This window comes from Chamaea fasciata, unplaced genomic scaffold (assembly GCF_029207755.1).
Source record: "Chamaea fasciata isolate MVZ Bird 193981 ecotype frontalis unplaced genomic scaffold, bChaFas1.0.hap1 SCAF_4, whole genome shotgun sequence".
In the NCBI taxonomy this organism is placed as follows: Eukaryota; Metazoa; Chordata; class Aves; order Passeriformes; family Sylviidae; genus Chamaea; species Chamaea fasciata.
Genome location: NW_027094089.1, coordinates 70,751,154 through 70,776,954, shown reverse-complemented (window position 1 = coordinate 70,776,954; position 25,801 = coordinate 70,751,154). Strand labels below are relative to the sequence as shown.

The 25,801-nt window shown below is 43.3% G+C and overlaps 2 protein-coding genes across 4 annotated transcripts; both read right to left on the bottom strand.

Moving 5' to 3' along the window:
- Positions 1-8,458: 8,458 nt before the first annotated feature.
- RIOK2 (RIO kinase 2) lies at positions 8,459-18,950 on the bottom strand. The gene is made up of 10 exons (XM_066181922.1): positions 18,788-18,950; positions 18,098-18,236; positions 17,279-17,395; positions 16,299-16,474; positions 14,665-14,753; positions 13,352-13,543; positions 12,846-12,938; positions 11,404-11,928; positions 10,419-10,515; positions 8,459-8,771 (listed from the first exon to the last, which is right to left on the bottom strand). Exons 1-10 carry the CDS (start codon positions 18,851-18,853, stop codon positions 8,610-8,612), a joined length of 1,656 nt encoding a protein of 551 aa, XP_066038019.1. The 5' UTR covers positions 18,854-18,950; the 3' UTR covers positions 8,459-8,609.
- Positions 18,951-22,891: 3,941 nt separating this feature from the next.
- On the bottom strand, positions 22,892-24,991 carry LOC136288569 (large ribosomal subunit protein mL50-like). 3 transcript variants are annotated; one of them, XM_066181920.1, is made up of 2 exons: positions 24,153-24,991; positions 22,892-23,398 (listed from the first exon to the last, which is right to left on the bottom strand). In XM_066181920.1, exons 1-2 carry the CDS (start codon positions 24,269-24,271, stop codon positions 23,002-23,004), a joined length of 516 nt encoding a protein of 171 aa, XP_066038017.1. In that variant the 5' UTR covers positions 24,272-24,991; the 3' UTR covers positions 22,892-23,001. The 3 variants fall into 3 exon arrangements, with proteins under 3 accessions (XP_066038017.1, XP_066038016.1, XP_066038018.1); XM_066181919.1 differs by having other exon boundaries at positions 22,892-23,401; positions 24,153-24,987; XM_066181921.1 differs by lacking the exon at positions 24,153-24,991 and adding an exon at positions 24,072-24,139.
- Between the last annotated feature and the right edge of the window lie 810 nt (positions 24,992-25,801).

Here is a 25,801-nt window from a genome sequence, read left to right as displayed (position 1 = left end):
CTCTGACCTGCTAAAAGTCATTACTACGTGAGACAGTTATGATCATCACAGGTGTTTATGGGAATATGCATGGTTATGGATTGGTCTGGAGCAGTGTGTCACTGAAGAAAACGTGTGTGTTGTTCATTACAGTGCAATTTGAGGACCCACTCTGCCTTCAAATTTTTATCTCTTACCAGTGTGTGGATGCTGATGATAAAATGTTGTGTCTGTGCCTTTTTCCTCATTCCATTCACCTAAACTTAGTCCAGTTGATTGAGGAAATGCTGTGGAGCTTTAGCCAGCAGTCAGGCTGGTTAGATCCCTTAACTGATCCATCTTCCTCCATAATAAACTTAGAAGTTATTTAACAAGGTTATTCTCTTTACCAATCTGTCACAAGGATGTTCATTTTTCTAAAATACTGAATACTTTTTATTATTAGCAGGGCAAAATGAATATGAAAGTGGATTTTCTGTCAGTTTTAGATGTGAGAGAAACTCACTGATAAACAGTAAGTGTTCAGAGAACAGTTTCCTAATAGAACTGAATACAAGAATTTTTGTTGTTGAAGAAAAACTGTGTAATTTCCAAGTGACACAAATATAAACAATTGTACTGTCATTAAAATTGGAAGGGGTATAAAGAGGCAGACAAATAGGATGTAACAGCAAGCTCCCCTTTTCTGTGGATCCCTTGTCTTTGAGCCCTTCTAGACAGCAGTTGAATCTGGAGATGGAGAAGGGAATGTGTGATGGTTTAAGTTCAAACCGGGCGGAAACACCAGAAATCACGTCGTGGTTTCACATTTGCCAATTTCGTTTCCCGGCCAACACACCTTTTGTAGTTGTTTGAGTGTCTACCAGAACCATTTACTCTTTTTCCTACTGTGAGATATGATTAGGAGAAAAGCAAAGCAGGCTCAAACTTATAAGGTATAAAGATAGATTTGTTAACAAACGCTAAAAGAAGAAAAAAACGAGAACCAAAATGAAACCTTCAAAACACTTCCCTCTCTCCCAACATCTTCTTTTCTTTCTCACAGACAAGCTATAAAGACAGATCTTGGAACTCTAGGTCAGTATCACTTATAAAATAGTGTATTATCAGTCCATTTAGAGAGAGAAGTCTCTTTTGGTCTGTCATGGAATTTCACCACTGACAACATAGAACAATTCTCTTGTGAGTTTTAATTCTCACAAAAACCAGCCACCCGGGAACCTGCTTTTGTGAACTTCCCATGTTATGCAGCCCTTTCTGTGGCTACATAGGGGCCATGGACTCATGAATACTTGTGGGGTATCATTTTTAAAGATGAACAGCTCCAAAGGCAAAGGGTTTTCTTTATCTCATGGAACAGAGACCTCTTTTCTTCCCTGGGGCAGCAGGCTCATATCTCATCTCTCTCTCTGTTCAAACTTCTCATAGGATCACAGCTTCTCATAAGATCAGTATTCACTTAGTCCATTGCAAATGCCTTTGCTTATCCCTACAATTTAAACATTCTCATCATCTCCCCAAAATGCATATTTTTCCCATGGTTTAAAGGAATTTTCTAGCATATTATGGTCTGTTACCATGGCTCACAAAAGACTTACAGCCCAAATACCAAGGCATCTTCTGCACCTCCCCATCACTTAGGCTATAACTTCTCTTTCACCAATCCTGGTATCTTCACACTGTCTCTTTCATGTCTCCCCCTCTGACTTTTCTCTCACTCAGAGAAGGGTTAGGGCTTTGTAAATTTGGTCTGTCAAGGAAAGAGTTATCATCTCACCTATGCCTGCAGATGGGATCTCTGCTGGGCTGTAGCTGCTCTGGCTGCATGGCTGTTGGATTTTAAAGCCGTGCCAGGGATGGGGATGGGGGCTCATGAACAGCGGCCAGGATCTCTTGCGTAGTTGGACCTTTTTCCCCCCTCACCCCTCAGTCCATGGGGTGGGCCCAGCCTAGCCTGGGCTCAGAGCTAGCAGCTAGCTCCTGGGGGCCTGGGGGACATCTCCCTCGGCCTGCTGGTGGCAGGGGGTAGGCCTTAGGGTCAGCTGGATGTTAATAGCCTTGGCTTCCTCTTGCCCACCGGCAGCCTTGGGCTCAGGGGCCTGGCTCAGCCCTGCCAGGATTGCAGCAGCACCAGAGCCTGGCCAGGCTGTGCCAGGACTGGGGGGACCCACGGCAGAGGGGGACCGGCCCTTCCGAGGCAGGAAGGAAAAGGAAAATTTCCCGGGATTCCTCAAGTTATATGTGAATTCACAAAGGCACATCCAACTTCCTCAGAGGCTGTATAATACATCAGTATCTAAAAATCAGCCTCTGATAGGCCCCTGTTCTTCCCAAAGGAAATTCCAAGGTCCTTACAGGGAACTATTTCCTCTTTAACTAAAAACCAAGCTGTGTTAACCCATGACAGAATGAAATCTCTCCTGAAGGCAGGGTGCTGGTGGTTCCTCAAAAAGATATTGCAATTCTACAAGTTAATTGGTTTCTTAAAATACATTTTGTGGAGTTCTGCAGTGTTCTTAGAATTCTTTCTCCTGAGATCATTTTATTGCATTAAATGTTTTAGGCATGCCTTTGTTAGTATTCATCTCTTTCTCTCACAGTTTGAAGATTGTGTCCTGCTTCTCATCCATTTCTCTGTCTTGGCTTCCTTTCTAAGTTCTTAGTCTGATGAGTATATTTCCTTGTGTCCGTGCTCTCATTCTGTATGTCCTGGTTCTCTATCATAGTTTTAATGACTTTCCACTTCTGTTGGGACAAGGAAAAAGGGTAAAAACCCAAACAAACAAACCACTAGGTTTTTCTGGAATACACAGTGTATTTGCATTTTATGTTTTAAGCAGTTATAATGTCCTCTAATAATAGTTCCAAGACTTTTCTCAAGATGTATCACACCACATGCATAATTTAAACTAAATTGTGAAATTTATTCCATTAGGAATTATATGGTGGACTGGGATATGATTTTGCATAATTTGAGTAACATTGGTTTCTGCCTTGGAGAAGAGTTTAGGGAAACCTGGAAACTGGAACTCAATGGAAAGAATCTTAGGAAAATTCAGTTTGGGACAGACCTCAGAAGGTCACTTTTTTCCATCTTCTCATTAGAGCAGGCTATTAGACAGGCCAGCTCACTTAGTTCTTTGTCTGGTCTTGGAACCCTCCAAGAATGAGTCTGCACAACCTCTCTGGGCTTTACTGTCATTTTTGTGAAGATACCTCTCTGCAAGAACCTGCCTTCCTGTTGAATTTCTTACAGTTCCTGCATGCCCAGCATTTCAGTGGGATTTCTCTTTTCATTGCCGACGATTGCCACCGCCTGCAAAAACTGCCTGCAGATTCAAATGTTGCACTCTAGTACTGGTTTTCCATGTGCTTTTCATCTTCAGTGCAGTTCCGAAATAGACGTAGTGATTAAAACTGCTGTGAGGCTGTTTTAGCAGAAGTAAAGGCAGGTGGGAACTGATATAGAATTAGTTTGTCCTTAGGCATTGAATATGACAAAAGAACAACTATTTCTTGAATTCCTAGTCGTCCTCACTTGTCAAATATTTTTTTGTAGTGACCCTGCCTAGCCCTGCCCGAGCTCCATCACAAACCTTTTATTTTGTTCTGCACAGTTTCCCTCTGTTGCAGTCATGCCTTCTAGCATTGTTGCAGCTTCTGTCTATGTACAACTCACAGATCTACCACCCTTTTCTCCTTCAGTTGGAATTGAACTCTCCACCCGACATTTCTCAACCAGTTTGGCACAAAAACATTAAGATTTTATGTTTCCTTGCAGATTAGTAGTGAGTACATCAGTTCCAGTTTGCCTGTTCAGCATAACTCCCTCCTCGACTTTTTATTTTAACTGGCTGTTGCAGAGATTTTTAACCCAATGCTGTATTGCTTTTTTCCTAAAATTTTCATACCAAGCTATAGCAAAATCCTGCACTTGTTACTAAAAATAAAAGATTGAAGCAAAAATCATGATCCATACATTCAGAAGCTTTTCCTTTTCTCTGTGGGAGGCCTTAGTTAATCCAGCTGAAATTAACAGAAGTTCTTCCATGAGATACCAATCAAGCTAGATTTGTTACAAATGTCCGTGTTAGGTTTCTTTCACTTCTTTTATAAACAACTTCCACCCCTTTCCCTCCCAATACATTCTATACATCTTCCTATATTTGTCTTTCTTTAAAAAAAATTCTGGAAGTGTGAAGTGTGAGAAGAGACAGAATGAAAGACAGCACTGAGTTGTATTTTTAAAGTACTAACAGAATATTAACAGAAAGTACGAAAAATATTGCTTGTTATCGTGTTGTATTTTAGAAATAGGCATGTATCACAAGTCACTATGGCTTTGAGTCAGTTACTTTCAGTTTTTATCCTTATAGGTTTGATTTAGGCAATGAGCAGAATAACATTAGGTAGAGGACTGGCAATGCAGCCAGAAGGGTATTGCAAAAGCATAACACTATCAAGCAATAAAACTACACCTTTGGAGTGCAACACCATTAATTAAAAAAAAAAAAAAAAAAGTATATATATATATATATATATATATTACTGACAATTACAGCAGAGGAAAACTACTCTTTGAAAAGTTGCTATTTCAGAAAATGAAACAGAAGAAAGTTATTTCTGTTTAACTAGTGTGAAGATCTGTAGTTTTAAAAACATTTGTATTGCTTTATATTGCAAGATAATAACATTACAAAAGTTTTCATTAACTAAGATATTTTAATATAAATTAAGTGAAATGATTCTCTAGGCAGAAAGAACAACAAAATCCACTGATTGTTAATGCCGCACTCACACTGTATTTTTTAAAGGAGATAAAAAGATAGCTTTTCTCTGCTTATGATGCATTATACACTTCAACTCTAACGGAGAGGAAACATCTTTTCACACGCATGCCTTAGTTTGCATGTCGTATGTGCTCACAGCAGTCAAATAACAAAAGGAATTCTTCACTTTGTGAATCCAAGATTAAATTCTAAATTGCACCATCTACGGACTAATTTTATGATCATGATCTCCAGCTTTCAATCAGCCAGGATGAAAAAAACCCAACAGTTTTTCAAGACAGAAAACATGCTACAGTTTCTGATATGAAGATACAATTTCAGTACTAGAAAGTATGTGTCTCTTCCATTGTTACCTTTTGTTGTTTCCACATGTCTTTGGTTTACCGGGAAACCTGCCTTGAACTTTCAATTTACCGTGGACATTGCATCCTACAAATATTTAGAAGTCAGGAAACTTTATGGGCTTCAGATTGCTAAGTGTAAGTTAGGTACATGGTACCTCTGGTAGTATGATATCTAAAAAGCCATATTAAAATATGATCCATCAGTTTAACTAAAACAAGGTCAAAAATTAACCAGGATTATTCTTTTATATTCTTCCTGTCATTTATGTTACAAGGCACGAAAGGTGAAACAAATCCAGTCTGTCTATGCCTAGCAAAATAAATGAGGCTTTATATTTCAGATGCAACGAGGAGGCACTTGAAGCAGATGAAAAGCAAAATTGTAGCTCACACAAAAAGGTCACTTACTGTCACTCCTATGAAGAAAACTTCAGATTCAGAGTAGCGCAGAGTCAGAGTTTGGGGGATGATACACTCTGGAAAGACACACTTGCACTGAAGGTACAGTGAGGATTACAGGAGCAGGTTCCTCTGTATCTCACCCCAATATGACAGGATTTCTCGGGAGGGAGAGCAGCGCAGGGAGGAAAATGCAGGCTACGGGGCTGCATATTGTGACAGCAGGGAGATGGGATGCTTTTAGAAAGGAATTGCTCCTCTAGAGCCAGAGATTTTTGGCCATAGAAAAAGACACCTGAAAGATTCCTTCATAAGATACTAGTGGATAATTTAAGGGTGTGATTAAATAACGAAAAAATCTTCCCTATAAAGAGCCATCTAAAAAAGGTCTGCAACTGGCTTTTGAAACCAGTGTTGTGAAGGAGGTATTTCCTTTAAAACATCATGGTTTTATCTTCAGTAGACCATGAAAAGTCATAAGTGTACTAGGAATGTATTTAATATTGATCAAATCATACTTAATCTAAATATCTATTACAACTAAATCATACAGTAATAAATAAAGCTATTTTAGAGTTCTGCTACCATTTTGCTTTCCATTGTATGGAAAGATAAATATCTGTCATCTACGCCTATCTATATTGTGTACAAACTTCTCACCCTCCTTCTTTTCATTTAGAACCTCCAGAAAACAAAGATCGCTAGAACACCGCCTCTTTGAGTGGGACTATGGAGCAAACAAGCCTGAGGATGCAGCTTCTGAGAAACGAAGACAATAGAGGATTCGCTGCCAACGTTCCGTCTTGTCAAACATTCCTCCTTAGCCATACAAAGGAGCGGGAGAAGCAGAGAGGTACCGGGGGCATGCACGAAGACCCTCGGTGCAGGAGGGGGCGGGCAGCCACGGGGAAGGGGCTCTAGGTGGGGAGATGCCCGGGGGACCGAAGAGGAGGCAGGGAAGGAGTTTCAGGCTGCGAGCGCAGCTTGTCCCTACCCGCGGAGCGCGTCCTGCTGTCCTCGCCTGCGGAGTCGGTCGGCAGCGCTGCCGGCCCCATGCTCCCGGTAGGCGGCGGCGGCGAAGGTGCCCCCCACTCCTCCCAGAGCGCGGAGCGCCGGCGGCTGCAGCTGCTGTGGCCCCGCCAGGCGACTCCAGGCAGCCCAGAGCCACCGACACCTCCCCATCCTGCGGCCATACCGGTGGGAAGGGGCAGCGGGCGGGCAGCCGGGGAGTCTTGACTCCTCGGTGGGGAAAGGCTCCAGCCGCGGAACCTCCTTTGTCTGCCCTCCCCAGTCCGCCCGGCTGCCACGGGGGACACGGCGATGCCAGCGGCGGCCCGACCTTACTCTGCCCGGCACCGTGGGCTGTGAGCTTTGATGGCCATGAGGCTGTGTCCGCGTCTCTCATGCAGACAGCTGCTGCTGCACCCTGGTCGTGGGTAGAGTGAAGGGAACTGGGAGCCACAGGTGAGAATATCCAGTGCCAGTGAGTGCCAGTGAAAATGAGAAGTTTAATTTTTCACATTTAACACCCCAAACTGCCAGGTTACATCACATCCTGTTCCTTCTTGTAAAACAGCAGCAGTGTCTGCTTATGCTGACTAGGAAGATAAATGCTGTGGTGTTTGTGAAGGGCTTTTGGTATAAGAATGAGCACTGTGTTTGTAGGTTTGTATTCTAAGGTTTTTTTAACGTTTCGGGGTTTCCTGCCTATGGAGTACTATCCAGGTCACGTGAAGACACTGAATATTTAAAAAAAAACCCCAACAAACCATCAATCAAACACCTCCAAAACTAATCAGAATGGATACACAAAAGAGACTAAACTCCTGGTGGTCACCTCTGCCAGTACTGACGATTAAAACAGAAATATTAATGGAATCATGTTGAGGTAGCACTTTGTGCAAATGACAGTGACGTATGAAGGATGAACACTCACAAGCACAATACCGAAAGATTTCTAAATGACTGTTGAATACTGATACTTTTACAGATCTTTGTCAGTTGTATTTTACCATTATTTTATGATTAACTTTTTACATCTACTGTAAGCTACTTATACCTTCAGAATAAAATGACAATAAGGTTTTTTGTGCCTCAGTATTGTTTTGTAGAACAGCTCCTCAAAAGTGTACTTGTGCCAATAAATATTTTAATGATTTCTCCTGAGCTCCGGCAGGTAAGTCACATCCTGCACTAAATTATTATTTCACCCAGTGAAACTAAGTTGTTACACCTGACTAAGTCCCCGAGCTTTCAAAGAAAAGTTAAAAGACAATAATGTCACATCTGACTAACTTAGCAAAAACTATTTCCATTTCACATTTATGCAAATAACTGTGCATCTACAACTGTGCATCTACAACTGCATCTATAACTGTGCATCTATATCTAGGGTGGCCTCTAGACCCTGGGTGCTCTGCAGCATCAAATGCCACCAAGGGTGACACTCCCAAATGCAGCTCCTTGGCCTCTTGGTTGAAGCTGGAGTGCTCAGAGCTGAGGAGCTGGGAGTTAAACACTAGGAGCTACCAGTGTTTGCCTTCTGCTTTGGAGCCCCTTCGCCTTCATTATTTCCTCTGCACGTGTCATCATTAGCAATGCCAGTTTTAAAAGTATCCCACTAACTCGGTACACTTAAGTAGCTCAAAGTTTGAAGGCTTTAAGGGGAAAAACAAAAACGAGTGTAAGGTTCAGGGTGAGAGCAGAACAGCAGATAACAGGCCAGGCTCTAACTCTCACAGCCTCCCCAACGATTAAATACACAGACAAAAGCTGAGGAAAAGAAAAAGCCTTTTTGTGCCTCTGCACCAGAAACACACCACAATTCAGTTATGACAAAACACTGCTGGAAATTCCTGTCATAATCTTAATTAATACTACTTGTATAATGTAAATTACAGTCAACAGTTTTGACTAGGAACACGAAACACAACCTCCCAGTCAAAGTCACAGGAATGAGAATGAGGTTTATTAACTCCCAGAAAAATATCTGATTTGCATAGCAGAGATTGCTCCTTTACATACAAGGATTATTGGTAAATTAGCATGATCTTTTCAGCTGTATACATTCCTCATATTCCACGGGAGCTTTAATAAATTATCCCCAGAAATTGGCTGCATCCAAGCTTGACTTAATGTTGTGCATATTTTCTCGACGTTGTTTGGTGTAAATATTTGCCTCCCCTTTTTGCAGCCGTTGCTTCAGAGCAGACTTTTGCTGCTTGGTCAGTTGACGCTTTATCTTCTGTTTCACAAGCTCCTACAAACAAACATTTAATTTGTCATCAAAACTTCTTTAAATCATTTAGCAGTAGAGCATGATATGACAACAGAAATTTTTCAGGACCCACATGAGCATTCATGATTCATGATGTTCACCATGACTGTAGAAATGAACAGGGTTGTTTCCTTGTACGAAAATCATAGAACAGTTCAGCTGACTGAAAAAGGAGATTCTCTGCTATGGACAAGGTCTGCATGGAGTGTTTTGTGTGTGTGCTACACCCTCAGGACTCAGCATCTAAAGGGTTTTGGGGTTCTCTCTGCTTTTGTCTTCTGATAGTCTTTGTTAAAATAAATAGCATTTTAAATATTTTTTAATTTTAAAATTTAGCTTCAAGTGTGTTCCTTACTAAGATGCTAAAGGACCCACATCTCTCAGTGCAGAACATAGGCCTTACACAAAAATGTAAATACTGGTAATATTGCAGAACATTCCATGTCCAGCAGTATTATTTGTTTTGGGGTGGTTTTTTTAGCACCCTGGTTATTCTGAAGTTTAGATTACAAAAAAAATGACTGATTCTAATGGAAAACAACAACTCTGTAATACAAGTGTGGCTAAGGGAGATGGGGAATTAGTGATTTACAATTCCTCCTCTAGTTTTCCCATTCCATCAAACTGGAGTAGTTCTATGAAATTTCATCAATGTTATTTGCACCTGTGGCTCATTCTGAGCTCTGCTCTCCATTGTGATAGCAATGTCTGCCCACAACCAAAACGAAGTAATGATTTTGTAGATTGTGGCCTGGTCCCAGCTCAAGTTGCCACACTGATGCCAAGTGCACACCTGCATATTTTTTTTCTTGGAAGAAAAAGAGAAATCAAATTATTTTAATTTATTTCATCATGGTGGAATCATATCTTGCTGGAAACCTGCTAGAATAAATTCTGCAAGGCAGATACCACTATGACGTGTTATCTAATGTAAATTCACCAAATTCTATTGCTGAACTGCAGCACTTGGTGGAAAGACTTATTAGTCTTTCCATCATCACAACCTACATGTGTTCTGAAACTCCTGATGTCAAGTAGACATATCACCTACTGCCTACTCTGGGGTTGAAGAAAGGACATTAAATTCTGCTGAAAATGTCCTGATTTATGTAATTCAGAAGGTCAAATTCAAATTGCCCAAGAGATCACTGTTGAAGGTGAGTTCACAGAAATCTTTTGGAAAAGAATGTGAAGAAATCTCTAAGAAGAGAGGTGAGAAAGGCAATATTAAATCTAGACTCAAGTATCCACATTCAAAATAAAAAAAAATATCAATTGTGGCTACCAACAGAAACGGAGGAACTCATGCTGTTAGTGCATTAACATATATTAATATAAATTAGTTATTGGGTCAATGAGAGTTGTTAGTGTTGATATGGAGCTTCAGTCAGAGACCAAAAAGCAAAATATGAAGGAAGAGTGCTGGAAATCACTCCCTCTAAACAACTACAGCAGTATCAGTCCTATTTTTCTGTGGGACTGGAGAAACACACTGGAGAGATAGATGGTGCCTGTTTTTAAAGATGATTAATGCCAGAGAACAATTTCAAAAACAGGTGCTAACAGCCATGAGCAGTTTAAGGTGGTCTGAGAGTAAACTCGATGACAGCATAACAAGATAATATTTACCGGAGGAATGGTTGAACAGCTCCCAACACTTCTGACCGATGTGATGCTCTTTGTCCTTGTTCTGTGCCCAGCAAGGGGAACAATACACTCTTCATTACTGAAACACACAAATGAATGTATTATTCCACTAGCAAAATAAACACACCTTTGCCTTTATGAGCACCCTGTTTGAGTCTTCACTTTCTGGGCTACAACTTGAAAACTTGTGACAGAACATGAAAGTTTTAAACATTAACACTGGTTGTTCAAGACAGGCACTTTGTGAAAGGAAGAATTTGTTGCACAACAGCCATGTAAACATCAAGCAGAAGAAGAGAAACCTCAGGGCAGTAAAACACTTCAGATCCTGCACAACATTTTGACAATATTTAACTGAAAAGCAAAAGCAAATGAGAAAGAGTATGATCTCTGTATCCACATACATGGTGGGCTGGCACACTCAAGAAACAGAATTTACACACAAGGGGTTAGTCTGAAGGCAAGCAGGAATTTCTAAGTATGTCAGGAAAGGAATTAGAAGCCAGAACAACATACAGTACAACACATTTGAATAAAACACTCCAAGGAGCTTGTTCTTGATAACTTCAGCTGAGTGAGCAGCAAACATTTGGCTTTGGCACACAGTATCTGAATTATAAACTTACTCATGAATGTTATTTAGAAGTAGTATTTTAACATACCAGGAACTACTTCATTACCAATATTAGCTGAAATGAAGAAAAAGAGGAAAAAATCCACCACTGAAAATAGGCTGGTCTTTGAAGTGCAAGACCTGTTTTCTCATTAGATACTACAACAGAGCTGGACAACCACAGCACCTACAGGAAGGGTATTTACTGCTATATTTTCAAAATAAATTGGATTTTTAGTCTTCAGTTTAAACAAGGGCAGCTGAAGAGCAGTTCTTCTTGAGCTACTTGTCATATTTACATTTTCAGGGGCAAAGGAAGGATCACACTCCTAGACAGAAAATGTGAATCTTTACCTGTAATGACTGAATTCCTCATTTAAAGCTGATGAGTTGACCAGCTCAAGGCACTCGTCTTCGTTCTCCTTACCCTCACAGCACCCTCCTTGACCTGTCTGACCTTCCAGCTCAGCGGCATTTTCAGGTAATCTTTTGCCCTTAAAAGAAGTAACTGCAGAACTCTCTGCATCTTCATTGGACTTCCAAGGCACAGCTGGCCCTTCAGCTTTTTCCAAGGCTGAACTCAACTCTGCCATTCTCAGTCTTTGTGTATTTTCAGCTGCATCAGCCTCTTCCTCACTGCTGCTCACGGCACTGTCAGAGGCTCTGCTTTCAGAGAAATCACCCACTTCACACGTGAAGTCTTTGCTGTTTTCATTTTTGTTGAAGAAGCTGAGCTCTTTCTCAGCATCCTCTACAAGTTCTAACACCTCTGTATCATTATCCTCATCAGAACCTGCGGGGTAAAGGAGTTCATCATCTTCCTGCACCTCCTTTGCATAGCCACTGGCAGCGATCTCTTTATCAAGAGAACACTCTCTCCTGTGAAAGAGGAATGTTTTCTTTTAATATGCTAAATTTAATAAGCCAAGTTACTAATATATTACATTTTGGGTTTAAAATGCTAACCAAACTAGACTAAAATTACCCACACTATTAACAAAAAAGATACACTCTGTTGAAACACACAAAAGACATGATGGTGCTGAGCTTCAGGTGAAATACTAACTTAGAATGTAATCCAAAAAAACAAAACTCCTCCAGAAGATGATTCCATCTCCATAACCTGCATTTATGGTGTTTTTTAAAAAGGAAATTGTTTTACTTTAGCAGGAGCAACATTTGGGTTTAAGTTGAAATCATGCTTAAGCAAACAGAATAATAAAGGGTGTGACATACAAATGCTGATTGAAGAGTGGAACTCCTCAGGAAAAGCGCTTAGGATGAAATAGAACTGTTTTCATTGCAATAGTTTCAGTCTTAAAATGAGTGAAAAATTACTTTACTTTTTAGAGGTAGTAAAACACTTTAGGAAGAAAAGTTTAAATGTAATAATGCCTGAGGAGGCATTCACCCTATTTAGAAGCATTTTAAAAATAGCTTTAAAATGGAAACCCAAATTAATCCTCAATATATTAGAACTGTCAAACAGGCTGATTCTGCATCACTGTTGAAATTTCCTGGACATTCACCATTTGGACCAAGCTTTCAGGCTGACCTCTCTTCCTTTGGTGCAAGAAGACAAAGAAGGCAGCAGAGGATTCTAAAGCACACTTGAAAACTACTTATAGTAACTTCAAAGAAAACACAATAGAAATGAGAAAAATATAACTTAAAATAGCATAGTTGGGCCTATTTTTTTATTTCTCCCACAGGTGTCTCTCACAGGAATCCACTTTTTCTCAGAAAACCAACGCTAGTGCCATAAATAGAACTCAAATTCATCTGATCATTTCTACCTGACGTCTTTGAAGGTTGGAAAGAGCTCACTCTCATAGCTGAAGCGTTTCTTGAAGAACTCCTTAATACAGTTAACATCTCTGTTGAAATACCTGTAAAAAATACAGAATTGTATAAACAAAAAAATCAGTGAAGTCTACTGCAAGAAAAAGCATTTAGAAGTCTAACGCACGAGAAGCATTTACCCTACATGTAAATTTATTTGAAAATTATTTCTATTAGTAATCTCAAGCCAAAAGGTGTGATGAAGAGAAACTGGATAAAGTAAATTTCTGAGTGTTTCTTAACCAAACAGTATTATTATCTCTGAGAAGCAATTAATCACAGATTTATTCTGCAGAGATATTTGCACTCATTCTTCATTTGGAACATTACTTGTGCTGCACCACAACAATGGCAGAAAAAGATTCAGGAAAAGACTTACGGAAACAAGTCATGGTTGACTGTTTGCTGTCATCAGCATTTGTCAGATTCACCTGGAAAATACCTTTAGATCTAAACCTACCATTCAGCATTTGCATGTGATGTTGAAATCATCTGAGGGAAATCAATCAAAGTGGCATGGTCGTTATTATCCAAGATGAGATTAAACTCATTGAAATCCCCATGGATCAGACCGTGATTGGCAAGTTTTACAATCAGGTCCATTAATTCACTGTAGACAGCAGCAGGATCTTCCATTTGGCGTACCTGGCACCTGAAAAGTTAAGCAAAATACAATATTCTGAACCTTGAAAGCCTTAATTTAAAAATACAGATAAAGTATGCGAAATACATCTGACAGAATGCCAGAGTAATTCAAATTAAAAGGGTCCTCAGGTCTCTAGTCCAGCATCCGGCTGAAAGCTGAGTCAAATCTGAGACCAGACCGGAGTGCTCAGGCCTCTGTCTAGTTGGGACAGAAAACCTCCAGGAATGGAGAGAGACAGTGAAATCCTCCCAAGCACCCTGTGCCACTGCCTCTCAGTCCTCAAGAGGAGAAAATACCTCCCTATGACCAGGCTAAACCATATCTAAATTCACACTCATTGTCTCCCATTGAGCACTGCTGTCATAATGCATTACGTAAATAATGGACCAGCAAACTTCTATGTTGCTTCTGTTTTAGGTATTCTTATCATGTCAGTAAGAGCTAAATCTCCTCACATTGAAATTCAAATGGCCCCTGGCATTTTCTTTTACAAAATCAGATTTTCTAGATTATGTTAGGAAAAGAAGAAAAAGTAAACTTCCCCTGCAGGCTGCCACAAGGAACTTGAAGTGTTCTGTTTACATGCTGGATGTGGAATTATTTAACAAATGAGGGTGGGAAGACAGACTACAATGTATTCTTCAACTGTTTTATTTTGGAATTAATTCCCTTTTGATTAAACTTAAGATCTTGAATCCTATACAAGACAATGTACTGGTTTGTTCTGTAACTAGACACTTAAGGTCCCTGGGTTAGACCTGGTTATTGTACGAAAGAGACAGGTCTTTTGCATTCAAAACCAAACCAACCCTTCACCTACAAACCTCAATAATATTTAATTTTCTAGAGGTTGGAAAACTCAAGCAAAATTATCTTTCTCAAAGGTGCAAAACTGCACTGTATGTGGCAGTCTATATAAACAATGCAGTAACAAACTCGCCTGAATTAACAGAGCACAGATCACAAACTGGAGCTCAGAATATGAGGGCTATTAATACGCTATATATGAAGTCACATACAGAATATGCAATTTCTGTGTAGAAGACAAGGAAAAACCCTAACCCCATTATTTTTCCTAAGGTTGTCAAGGTCTCTGTAACACAAAGAATTCCAGTTTCACTGCTTACAAAGGATATCCATCAACAAGCTCCATAACAACCGCATGCCTGTTGTAGTCTATGGGCTTTGGAACAGGAAATTCTCTGTCATGCAAAACCTGGAAAGAGACAACACATTGAAAAATTAAAATCAAATAGTTAAGGAAACATTACATATATGGACAAACACACACCTAAGATAAGCAGTACACATCACTGTGACAGCAGCATATACTGCCCAAATCACATGCTTAAGAAGGAAAACAGCCTCACAGCCACTGGAACTTTCACTGCAAAGACAATAAAATGCTGATGTTTAGACACTGAGTACACTGCCTTCAGTTTAATTATCATGCATCTGGAAGAAAATCACAACAGACTGGAGAAATGACACAACCTTATCCGGTACATTAGCCCATGGAATCAGTAGCAGGTAACTGGAAATGGGGTGTTTGGCATTAGAAAAGAATTCCACACTAGGCTGCTGCCAATACACTCCTGCATGATTAGTCAATCTATGCTCAGTTGCTGTAAACACAAGAAGTTCATTCTTAAACAGTAATAATCAGCATTATACCACACTTAAGATTAACCAAAGGTAGGTCATAATATTTTGAAGCTGTCCTGTTTGCCTTTTCTAGCACAGATTCACTGGATCCACTCAACTTTTCTATGGGTTCATTATCTTTTTACTCATTCTGTTGTTACAAGTCTTTCCTAAGAGTCATAAGCTAAAGCAACATAAATACAGTTTTTGTTACTTAAGTGTTACCACTTTTCAGCACTCAGTTCAGCTAATACTGCTTTTCAGCACTCAATTAAACCTCCCCCAACCTTCTGCTCAGGAAAACTGACCCCCACAATTACATTCCTACAAATTCTGGCCACATAAGACTTTACCAGTTGAACCACCTGGACCAATAGAGAGGTTCTAAATTATGGTGCTAGTTCTTTCTCACTCTGTGGAGGCCACTGAGACAATCCATCATGGTTCTTTTTTCCAAGAACAAGAAAACCGTGTTTCATGTATATATTACTACTGAATAACACAAAAAGAGAAAGGAAAACTAGGTTTTTATTAATAATTAGTATTCAGCTATCGTCTTTGATCACTATCTGTGGTTTTTTAAAGCAGGTAAAAAAACCACAGAATTCAAGGATGGCAGGATGTGCTTGAGAATGAAATCTTTTCTCACAGTGCAGAACTAAGTGTGCCGTTCTAGATCAAAACACCAGCTTTTATCTGAAAGATTTCTCTCAATAGCACAGCAACAAGTGAAAGCTTGGTAGAATAAAAAATAGATTAATTTTAAGAAATGACAGCTGCTTCCTAGTTTATGCAATAACTTTTGAAGGAAAAACTGCGGAACTGGTGATATATAGACTATTGGTCCATAAATAACATCCTTAATTTGAAATTTTCCCATGATACCTGAATCTGTTCCATGTGATTTCAGTGGCAAAGCTTAATTTTGGCACTGGGAAGTGTACAAAGCATGTTGCGTTGAAACATTCTGAAATGTATACTTTAAGTCCACTAGGACAGAGAAAAAATCAAGCACAAATCCTACCAGTACTGCAAATACAACCTGATCAAAAGACAGCCTGAGAGGCATCTTCCAGCCTGTCCCACCTTTGCTGGCACTGTGTAAGTGGCCACCTACCTTCATGTAGGCAAACTCCTTCATTGCTGCTATCCGGGACAAGTACAGCCAGGACATTTTGTGCCTGTGCTTGTGGTAGTCACGTTTGTTTTTCAGGTTTCGGAAGGAGGTTCTCCCCAGCCGGTGCAATTTCAGCGCAAACTGTTGCTCCTCTTCGTTGGCAACAACGTAAATATCTAGAAAATAGTAACAGCACAAATCTAAGAAATGAATGATGTCTAACAAGCCAGCTGAAAAAGTGCAGTGAAAGTTTGTCAGCTCGCTCCTCACCCTTTCTGACCCCCAAGTTTTAGCAGAAGCAGCTAATTACAGAGGTTTGAACATCAAGAAATTACTGTTAAAGAGTTCATGGCACTCCAACAGAAGAAATGATGATAGGATCTGATGCATCTTTCAGTGCTCTGGTGTTCTTAACCACACCCTGGAAGAGCTTCTCCTTCCTGATGAATGGACAGACAACTCAAGGGATCAGACTCTTAAAGTGTTAACAAATGCCCTGAACTTAATTTCTAGCACTTGTCCCAAATAATCCCCTTCTCCAGTTACAAAAGCCACATTCTGTGTCAAACGACATGAACAAAAAAGGAACCAAGGTAGTGTTCTGATAGTTTTGAGCCTATTTTACTTTACTACCTTATTTTTAAGTGGGATGAAAAACCTGAAATTATCTTTTTGTTAAATGGTTTGAAACTCCTCACAAAGCACAACACAAGTAGCACCTGTCTGCAATGTACCTTTTTAAAAACAAAGAAACAGACAAAATGGGCAAAATGCAATTACACTGTTGTGAAAACATACTCAAAGGAAGCCAGAAGCCTCACAGAGAATTTGAACATGCTATGTTTAAATACATCTTGGTGTTTGACAGATTAACTGATCTGCCTATCCAGAGGAGAGCTACCTTAGTTTCTAGCAAAATATTTGCAATATTACAGATGTGTTTGATTTTAAAAATTATTAAAAATGTTATTTTAGTTTACCTGATTCTTTGCCAACACCCATCTGGTTTCCCACAGAACTGACGACTTGTCGGGAAGAGAGAGTTTTCAGAGCCAGATAATCATATCCTGCATTAGTTAACCGATAACCCTGGACAGCTGGGTAAAAATAAAATACATTTCACTCCTTATTATGAATACATCACATTTAAAATAAATCTCAATTTAGCCTTGTTTCTTGTTTCTTAAGGTACATAACACCCAAGTAATATTTCACCCCCTGGCTCTTACCAGCCCAATTTGACTGAATGGTGAAGATGTTTGGATTGGAACAATCCTCAGTCCTCTGAAGAACTGGGACAAAAGGGAGAGGTTTTTCCCACAGACATCTCCACTCTTTTTGTAGGGCCAGATCCAACTAAAAGGCTGAAGGGAAGGGCGAAAGGCCTGCACAACTTTGTCATACAGCAGATAATAAACACTGCTTTAGCAGCTGTTCCTGAGGCAGTGAAACGTCCAAGGATTGTGCACTCTGTTTTGGAACTGTGGGGATATCACTCATTTGGGTTGATTCCTACTTGCTTCAAGTGAACATTGCTTCAAGTGATGGTTCTTTTTTACCTCACTCTGAGAAAAAAAGAAATTTATCTGTTTATTTTTTTTCAGCCTGTCACTTCTAAAAGTACAAGCAGACACAGCCTCTGGTGCTGCACAAACCCACATTTCTAGGCGGAATCCAAGAAAAAGCAAAGCAAACACTCTGGGCACTCCTACATCCCAATCTGTAGGGCAGGTACCACTGTGAGGCACGGGGGACAGGATAAGAAAGGGAGATACTAACAAGACAAAATTCAAACTCACTTTTAGTTCGTTCATAAGCCAGAAGTTTGTGCTTCGCCAACTCTCTCAAAATTTTATTACAGCCACCGTGTTTAAGGCTGGCAATGGAAGCAATTAAGCTAGCAGGAACTATTTCATGGTTTTTCATGCCCATTTCCACCTAAAAGAGTAATTAAAAACAGATTTGTCAGCGCTGTGTTCAACAACGAAATATCAGATCCTGCTCAAGAGTAAAACCCCCTTTCAAACAGGCAATTTTTAAAGATTACAGACTTTAAGACTTCACCTTCTACCTTTTAAGACTTAACGAGCCTTTCCATTTGCTTCACTGCTCCTTGGCAGCTCATGTACAACCCACCCCGGGAACCTTCCGTGCCAGGCACGACGAGAGCGGCTAATTAGATTGCAGTCCCAGTCAAGGGAAGCAGAGAGCGCAGAGACGCGGGGGGATGCTGCCTCACCCCGATGGGCCTGCGACCACCCGGGCATCCCCAGGGACTCTCCTTGGCATCCCCAGAGAACCCCCGACATCCCCAAGAACTCCTTGCCCCTCCCGATTCCCCCCAGCCGGGCGGCCGAAGGAAATACGGGCCCGACCCAGTCCCTCCCCAGAAGAGGCCAGCACGGAGCCCCAGGCGGGTCCCTCCCGCCGCCGGCTGCGACACCGCCCGGCCCGGCCCGGCCCCGCTCCGCTGCCCATGGCCGGCTCACCGCGGTTAGCACCCTGAAGTGCTCCCGGGACAGGTACCGCAGCATCACCACGTTCAGCTTCCCCATGGCCGCGGTGGCAGAGGAGCGGGAACGGGAGAAAGAGGAAAAGGAGGAAGAAGTTCAGAAAAAGGATGAGGAGAAGAACGCGGAGGATGAGAACAGGCTGCACATGCGCAGCAGCGCCCCGGCTAGGTCCTGGCAGCTGCGTGCGCTGCTGCGCTCCGCCGGGTCCCGCTGCGCTCTGCCCGTCACCGAGCCGGAAACCGGACCCGAAACGCAGCAAAACTCTGGTCGGAGCTCGGCGGGACCCCCTTCCACCCCTCCCTGCCGCGGGGGAGTCGTTTGGGGCGCCCGTGCAGCTGCCTGGACCCGTTCCCCTGAGGAGTCCTTGCCGCTCGTCACGTGACGCGGTGGGACAGAGAGGAATGCGAGGGAACACCGGGGCCCGGCTGGGGAAGAGCTCCCTTCTCCGAAGGATGACCCGGTGTTGCCAACCCATTTAAACTCAGATCCAGACGTTTTGGCAAGCTCATTGTTACAAATGACCCTAGACTATTGGCTTCCGCTTTTATGTATTAGCTTTTGCATGTTGTTATTGATCGTAAGTATTCAAATATGACCCAATTTATAACTTATTTTAGCTGCTTGTTAATATAATATAATCTATTGTACTTAAAAGTATACATAGAAATAGCCCGCATGGCCCATGGAAATAGCAGTGTGATGAATATATCTATGTACACACTGTATAGCTTACAGAAATAGCGTTCTGATTATATTGCAGGCCTTAGCAAAACATGAAATGTTAAAATGCTTCTATGTAACTAAGAGAACGGTGTAAAGCAATCATGCTGTTTTCCCACATCTGCTGACTGACCTCTCCAAGTGATAACAGTGACACAAACCAGAGCACCCGAGGAGAATTAGAGAAGAACTTGTTAACTCCTCTTACCAGGGAAGTGTGAAACAACAGGATGAAACCACAAGAAGGAATAAAATATATTAATCTGATCGGTAGGATGCCGTGCAGATAAGTCAGAGTGTAAAACCAAAACAAGAAAGAGTTCCTGCAACATCAAAAGCTCCCAAGAATGTTTGAATAATGCATGAAACTTGTGAATATATATGTACCTCAGTAAAGCAGCAGTATATAGATAACATAATTTACTGGTGTGTTCTTTGGCTGATAGCCAGGAACACCCCAGCACTGGACATTGTTCCTTCCCCTTATTAAACTTTTAAAAATATTCTAAACCAAGAACTTTTGTTTTCTCACAAATGTAGAGAAAAACTCTTTGGTCTTCATTTACACTTCATAACAAATATTCCACTAGGAGAAAGTGAAGAACATTCATGTTCCACCACTTAGACCCCTGTAAAAGCAAGTTCCGAATGCCAACATGTCAACACTTGTTGCAGTTTCCTTCACATTAACATACTAGAACCTCATCTGGCCTACTTTCTCTCCCATTTTTTTTCTTGTTTTCCCCCATGGTCTACTGTAGGTATGAAAATAAGAAGATAATTTTCATTTCTCTCAGCCAGCCATCTGGATTCAGCTGTCTGGTCAGCTAGCTTGAAAAAAAAAAGGAAAAAAAAAAACCAAAACAATCTAAGGAGCAGAAGACAGCCACATCTGGTGCACATATTGTGAACAAAGATCCATATTTGTTTTCTGTGATCTCTGAGTCTTACATCCCATGTAGACTATATACTTGGTTACTAAATTTCCATTCTTTATGGTTTGTAGATCTTAGAGACTCTATAACTGTTACAGATTACAGGCAAAGTTAATTTTATCTGTCTTTGTTTTTATCTGCCTGCTAATGGCATGGTCAGTACCCTCAGATGAGTCCATTTCATGGACACACAACAGGAAATAGGCCGAACTGCATCCTCCAGAGTACTTTAATTTTGGCCCAATTCCTCATTGAGCTGACACAAAAGAAGCATTCACCTTTCCCAGGCACATCTAGTGGCAAATGAAGACCATTTTTTCCTACCCTTTAATCTTTGTTTGACTTTTTTAAGAACCTGTGGCTTTCCTGCCTTGCTCTGATTCTAGACCCGTGAACTGAAAAGATCCCATCACTGATTCTGGAACAGATTTTGCCACCTGGTCAACAGGGGAAGAAAGATGAGAAACTCACAGTTTCAGGAGACAAGGAAATGAAGATGTGAGGCTTGGTGTCTTTGTCCAGCTTTCCATTATGGATTTATTACCTTTACTTTCCTTTATAATCTGACCACCTGAGGAACCAGTTAGTAAATTCTGTGTTCCTGATATTTCACTATTCCATTTGCCAACAGAAGCAGGAGTCGTCCCAAAGAATCCACAGTTGCATAGATATAAATTATTCTGTAGGGATCTATCTTTTTCTACGGGTGTGAAATCTCCAGGAAGATCAAATCATTAGTCAGACTTACTGACAGTATTCTAGAAATAGAAAATGCTATGTGGAATACCTAACTTCTTCAGAATTTCAGGAACACCTGTTTTGCTTTGTGTGACTGTACCAACCAAAAAACCAAAACAAAACCAACCAGCGAAACAAAAAACAAAACAAAACAAACCAACAGAAAACACCACCACCAGCAAAAAAACCCCCCACTTCATACCAAAGACAGCACTTTAATATAAAATTTCTGACTTGGCCTGTAACAGGCCAACATTTTGTGAATGCTGAATGGTAAAAGCAGACAGCTGATCTCCAATAAAAATAATTAAATGGTTACTTTTTCCTTTAAACAGAAACTGTCTGGATGCTTAAGGAGAATGTATCCCATATGATCCACAACTCAGGGATGTAAAGTTGTAAAGTCAGGTGGCATGTTCCACAAATTCATGGATTACTTAGGCCACACTGTACTGCAATAATGCAGTGTTCTCATGCTTTTAAGTGTAAGTAAATATAAGCAGAAGTAAAACTCAATTGTGTATTATAAAACCCACCAAGCTTCATACTCTGGAAAGAAAACATAAATTTTGACTATGTTGAGTGTTTCATTCCATGAGAGCTCTTGTTGACATACGGTAAGATACGAAACAGGACAACTGAACAAATTTTCGTATTTTGTTTTTTCCTTTTGAGAAAGGGAAATGGAGAGATCACAGCATCCTGAAGGCTAGCGTAGGTAACCCAGACTAATCCTCACACCAGTCCTGTTGGCAACTCCTTCAGTAGTTTTGACAGCCAGATCTGGGCCAACCAGGAGCAGTACGAAGAAATCCAGCCAGGCAGACAGCTGCAGTGCCATTCATCAGTCCTGGAAAAAGCATTCCAGGGCTTGACACCTGTGTTCCAATGCTTGCCAAGCACTTCCCAGGAGTGGCCACATGGGCATTGGCTTTCACAGCAGCGAAACAGAAGGAAAGCAGATCTGTGTGAACCAGTGTGAGCAGTGGGGAACACACTGCCATGGTCCTGAGAATCAGAAGGGTAAAAGCTGGAAAAATATGTCCATTGCTATATGGACAGTTTAATAGGGGATGCAAAGGTTGCACACACAAGCAAAGCAAAATAAGGAATTAATACCCTGCTTCCCACGGCTGGGCTGGTGTTCAACACCTCCAGCAGAGCAGGGTCCCATCGCACATCACAGTGACTTGGGAGGACAAATGCCATCACTCCAAATGTCCCCTCTTCCTTCTTCCCCCATTTTACACACTGATGCCATATGGTCTGGAATATCCCCTGGGTCAGCTTGGGTCACCTGTCCTGGCTGTGTCCCCTCCCATTGTACATCCAGTCCCCTCACCAGTGTGGCAGTAAGAGAAGCAGGAAAGGCCTTGGCTCTGTGCAAACCCTGCTCAGCAATTGCAAAACCATCTCTGTATTATCAGCCCTGAGTTCAGCACAGGTCAAAAACACAGCCCCATAAAAGCCCCAGGGAACAAAATTAACTCTACCCCAGCCAAAACCACCACAGAGGTGCAGAGCAGAACCATGGAGATGGCCCCCTTGTTGATCCCCACTGGATCGTGTCAGTGCCTGGCAGCAGGGAAAGGGCAGGGGGCAGCTGGCAGTACCCACGCTGCACCAGTGCCTCGCAAGAACTGGTCTTCAGGAATAAAAGAGCAGAACGGGCACAGCCAAACCCAAGCACAGCTCAATAAACCTTTATTAGTGAAATTCACAGATCTCACCCCAGCGAGAGGGCTCTGCTGCTGCCCTGCAGCACAAACCAGGCAGGGGGATGCTCCGTGAGGGGACTCACTGCTGCCAGATGATTTTCAGGTTCGGGGGCAGCTCTGTGGCCACCAGTTCATCAATCTTGGCCCCGTCCTTCACGGGGGTGCAGTAGAAACCCAGCAGGTCCCTGGCGCAGCGCATCCGGTGCAGTTGGGAGTTGGGGACAGCGTGTCCCAGCTCTGCTGCCAGCCGGGCCAGCAGGCGATGCTTCAGCCTCTTCTCCTGCAGAGGAGTCTGCTGCCAGTCCTCGGGAAGGGAGGGCCCAAAGACCTCCCTGATATGGGACTCGAGGCAGCTCTGCAGGTCCTCGGGAGGGAGGTAACTCCGGCTTTGTGGCAGGGGGCAGATCAGGCTGGGCTCACTCCTCTCCTCCTTCTCAGGAACTGCTCGGTCTGCTTCCACTTCTCTTTCCTCCTTCCTGCTGGCACCGGAACAGAAACAGTTTCAGCCTCTGGACTACTCAAGACAGGATCAGAGCATTTTTGTAATCGTGGTGTTTGAAACCAGACTCAGTCCGGACAGTGCACACATCCCACGGACTCACCAGGTGAGCTATCCAGAAGTGCACAGGCTTTCCCGAAGTGCTGCTCCCCACACAGGCTGCCTCTGCAGAGCAATCACCCACCCACCTTATTTCATTGGTCTGAGTGAAAACAGCGTTTTAACGAGATTAATTACTGTTACAGCTCCATTTTCTAATTTACTGTGAATAAAAAGCATAACAGAAAATAACCACTACTACAGAAGAAAATCAGTACCCACACGTAGAAAAAACCTCATCACTAGTTTTAAGTAAAAAAAAAATTACCTTCTTTTATGCCACAATGTAGTCAACAACCCATGTGTGATCTCATGAAAAATGTTACAGAGGAACTATTTTTCATTCCCGTGAAATCCCTCTTTTGTCACTCCTAACAAAAGCAGTAACACTTCCAAAGGGCCCCAACCCTGCACCACTGCATCCGCCCGCCAGCAGTGCACCTCGGTGGGCGCCGGTTGCCCGGAGAACCTGGGGACTCTCCTCCCCTAAGGACATTCAAACTCCGCCTGGACAAATCCTGAGGGACTTGCTCAGGGGGTCTCGAGCCCACCTCCAGAGGGCTACAGCCCGGTGAAGGTCCAGCATGCGGAGAAGACCAGAAGCCACCCCCCATCCTGTGCCTTGCGGGTACCTGCGGCCGCCCCAGAACGCCCTGAGCCCCGCGGGGCCGAGCCCCGGCCTCCGCCGCGCCGCCGCCCGCACCGCCGCCATGCTGGGGGCGCCTTCCCGCCGCCGCCGTGCGTGACGCATTTCTGCCGCGCCCCGCAAAACCTCATGGGAAATGTAGTCCGTCCCCTCAAGCCAGCTCCCTCGCTGGGAAATGAAACGTGTGAAAATTTCCTCCGGAAAGCGTCGGTTGATGTTGGGTCTTTGTGTGCTTTCAAGCCTTCCCGACAAGAAGGGAGATTTAATTAAGCAGGCCGCAAGCTGTAAGTGGTGTCCAGGTGTCGGAATATCCACAAAACTGCTAAAAACGGCCCAGGAGACCAGCTCCTTTTTTTAACATCCTTTATTGAAAACAGCCTGGGCGGGGGCTCGAGAGATGCTCGCACACCTCCACTGCTCTCTGGGAGGACGCAGAGAAGGAGGAGATCAGCTCTATCGCACGGCGGACGTGGACCTTCCTCCTTCACAGGAAACCCCAAGGACACATTCGCCACGGCTAGGTCCAGAGGTGCCATGCTGGTGGAGTGCTGTTAGGACACGGCGACGAGATGTAAAGTCTTTGGCCAGTAGTCTGTCGTTTTCTTTGCCTGGAGGTGCCACTCTTTGTTTTGATGTGGTGCTGGCTCGGTGTTTAGGGGTTTTACTTCTGAGTGGTGCCCCACGAGCACCTGAGGTCTCCTCATTTGCAGGTACGCCTGCACGGCCCCGGGGAGCGGAGTTCTGACTGACTTGCTCCCGGACCCCGTCCCAACGGGCGGGCAGTCTGTCCCGCCCCGCGGGCGGCGGGCAGCACCCCCTGTGTGTTTCTGCGTCACCGATAGGACGCTGCTGGGGCGGTGCCAGCCCCTCCCCTCCCTGCGCTGGCTCCGCTGGATGCGGCAAGTGGCGCTGCTTGCGGCGCAGGGCCGGGGCTGGGCTCGAATGGCCCTGCGCTGCTTCCAACCTTGCCCGCGGTTTCTTCGCCTCCGGCGCCGGCCGCACCGCGGGTGCCGCCTGTCCCGCCGCTGGCGGAGCCTCGGGCGGTGGCGCGGGGCAGTACCACAGCTCCGCAAGCCGCGCTCCTCCCTGCGCCCCATTCCCCCCCTGTGCTGGGGTGGGGCGCCCTGGGCCAGCCCCGCTCCGTTCCGCATCACGTTTGCATACCCTGTCCGGACCCGCGGCTGCTCCGGCCTTGCTGTCGTCGCCTCCTGCGGGCACCGGGGCTGCGGCAAGTGCCGGCCCTGCGGGGTTCACTTTTGGCACAGGTGGGGACACGGCTGCCAGGAGGCTGATGCCTCCCCGGGGCAAAAGGTCCCGGGGTGGATCCTCTTCAGCGGGTTTGTGGACTTTACCCCTGTGTCAGGTGACTGTACCTCTGAGAGACCATACGAGGTTTTGGGGGGATGTGAAAGCCGAAGTCAGAGGTGAGCGACTGAGACTTGGCACAGCGCCCCCTGGAGGGCGGAAATGGATTTTCTAGCCCTGCTCGTGCAGCAGGGACCACGATATTAGGTGGGGTCGAGGTGCCTCCCAGTCAGCCATCTGCTCTTGTCCCTGTGGAGTCCACGGGACGGGACGAAGCAGATGCGGATGCCTTCCCAGGTGTTCCCTCTGATTTGGGGCGCAATTGGTAAC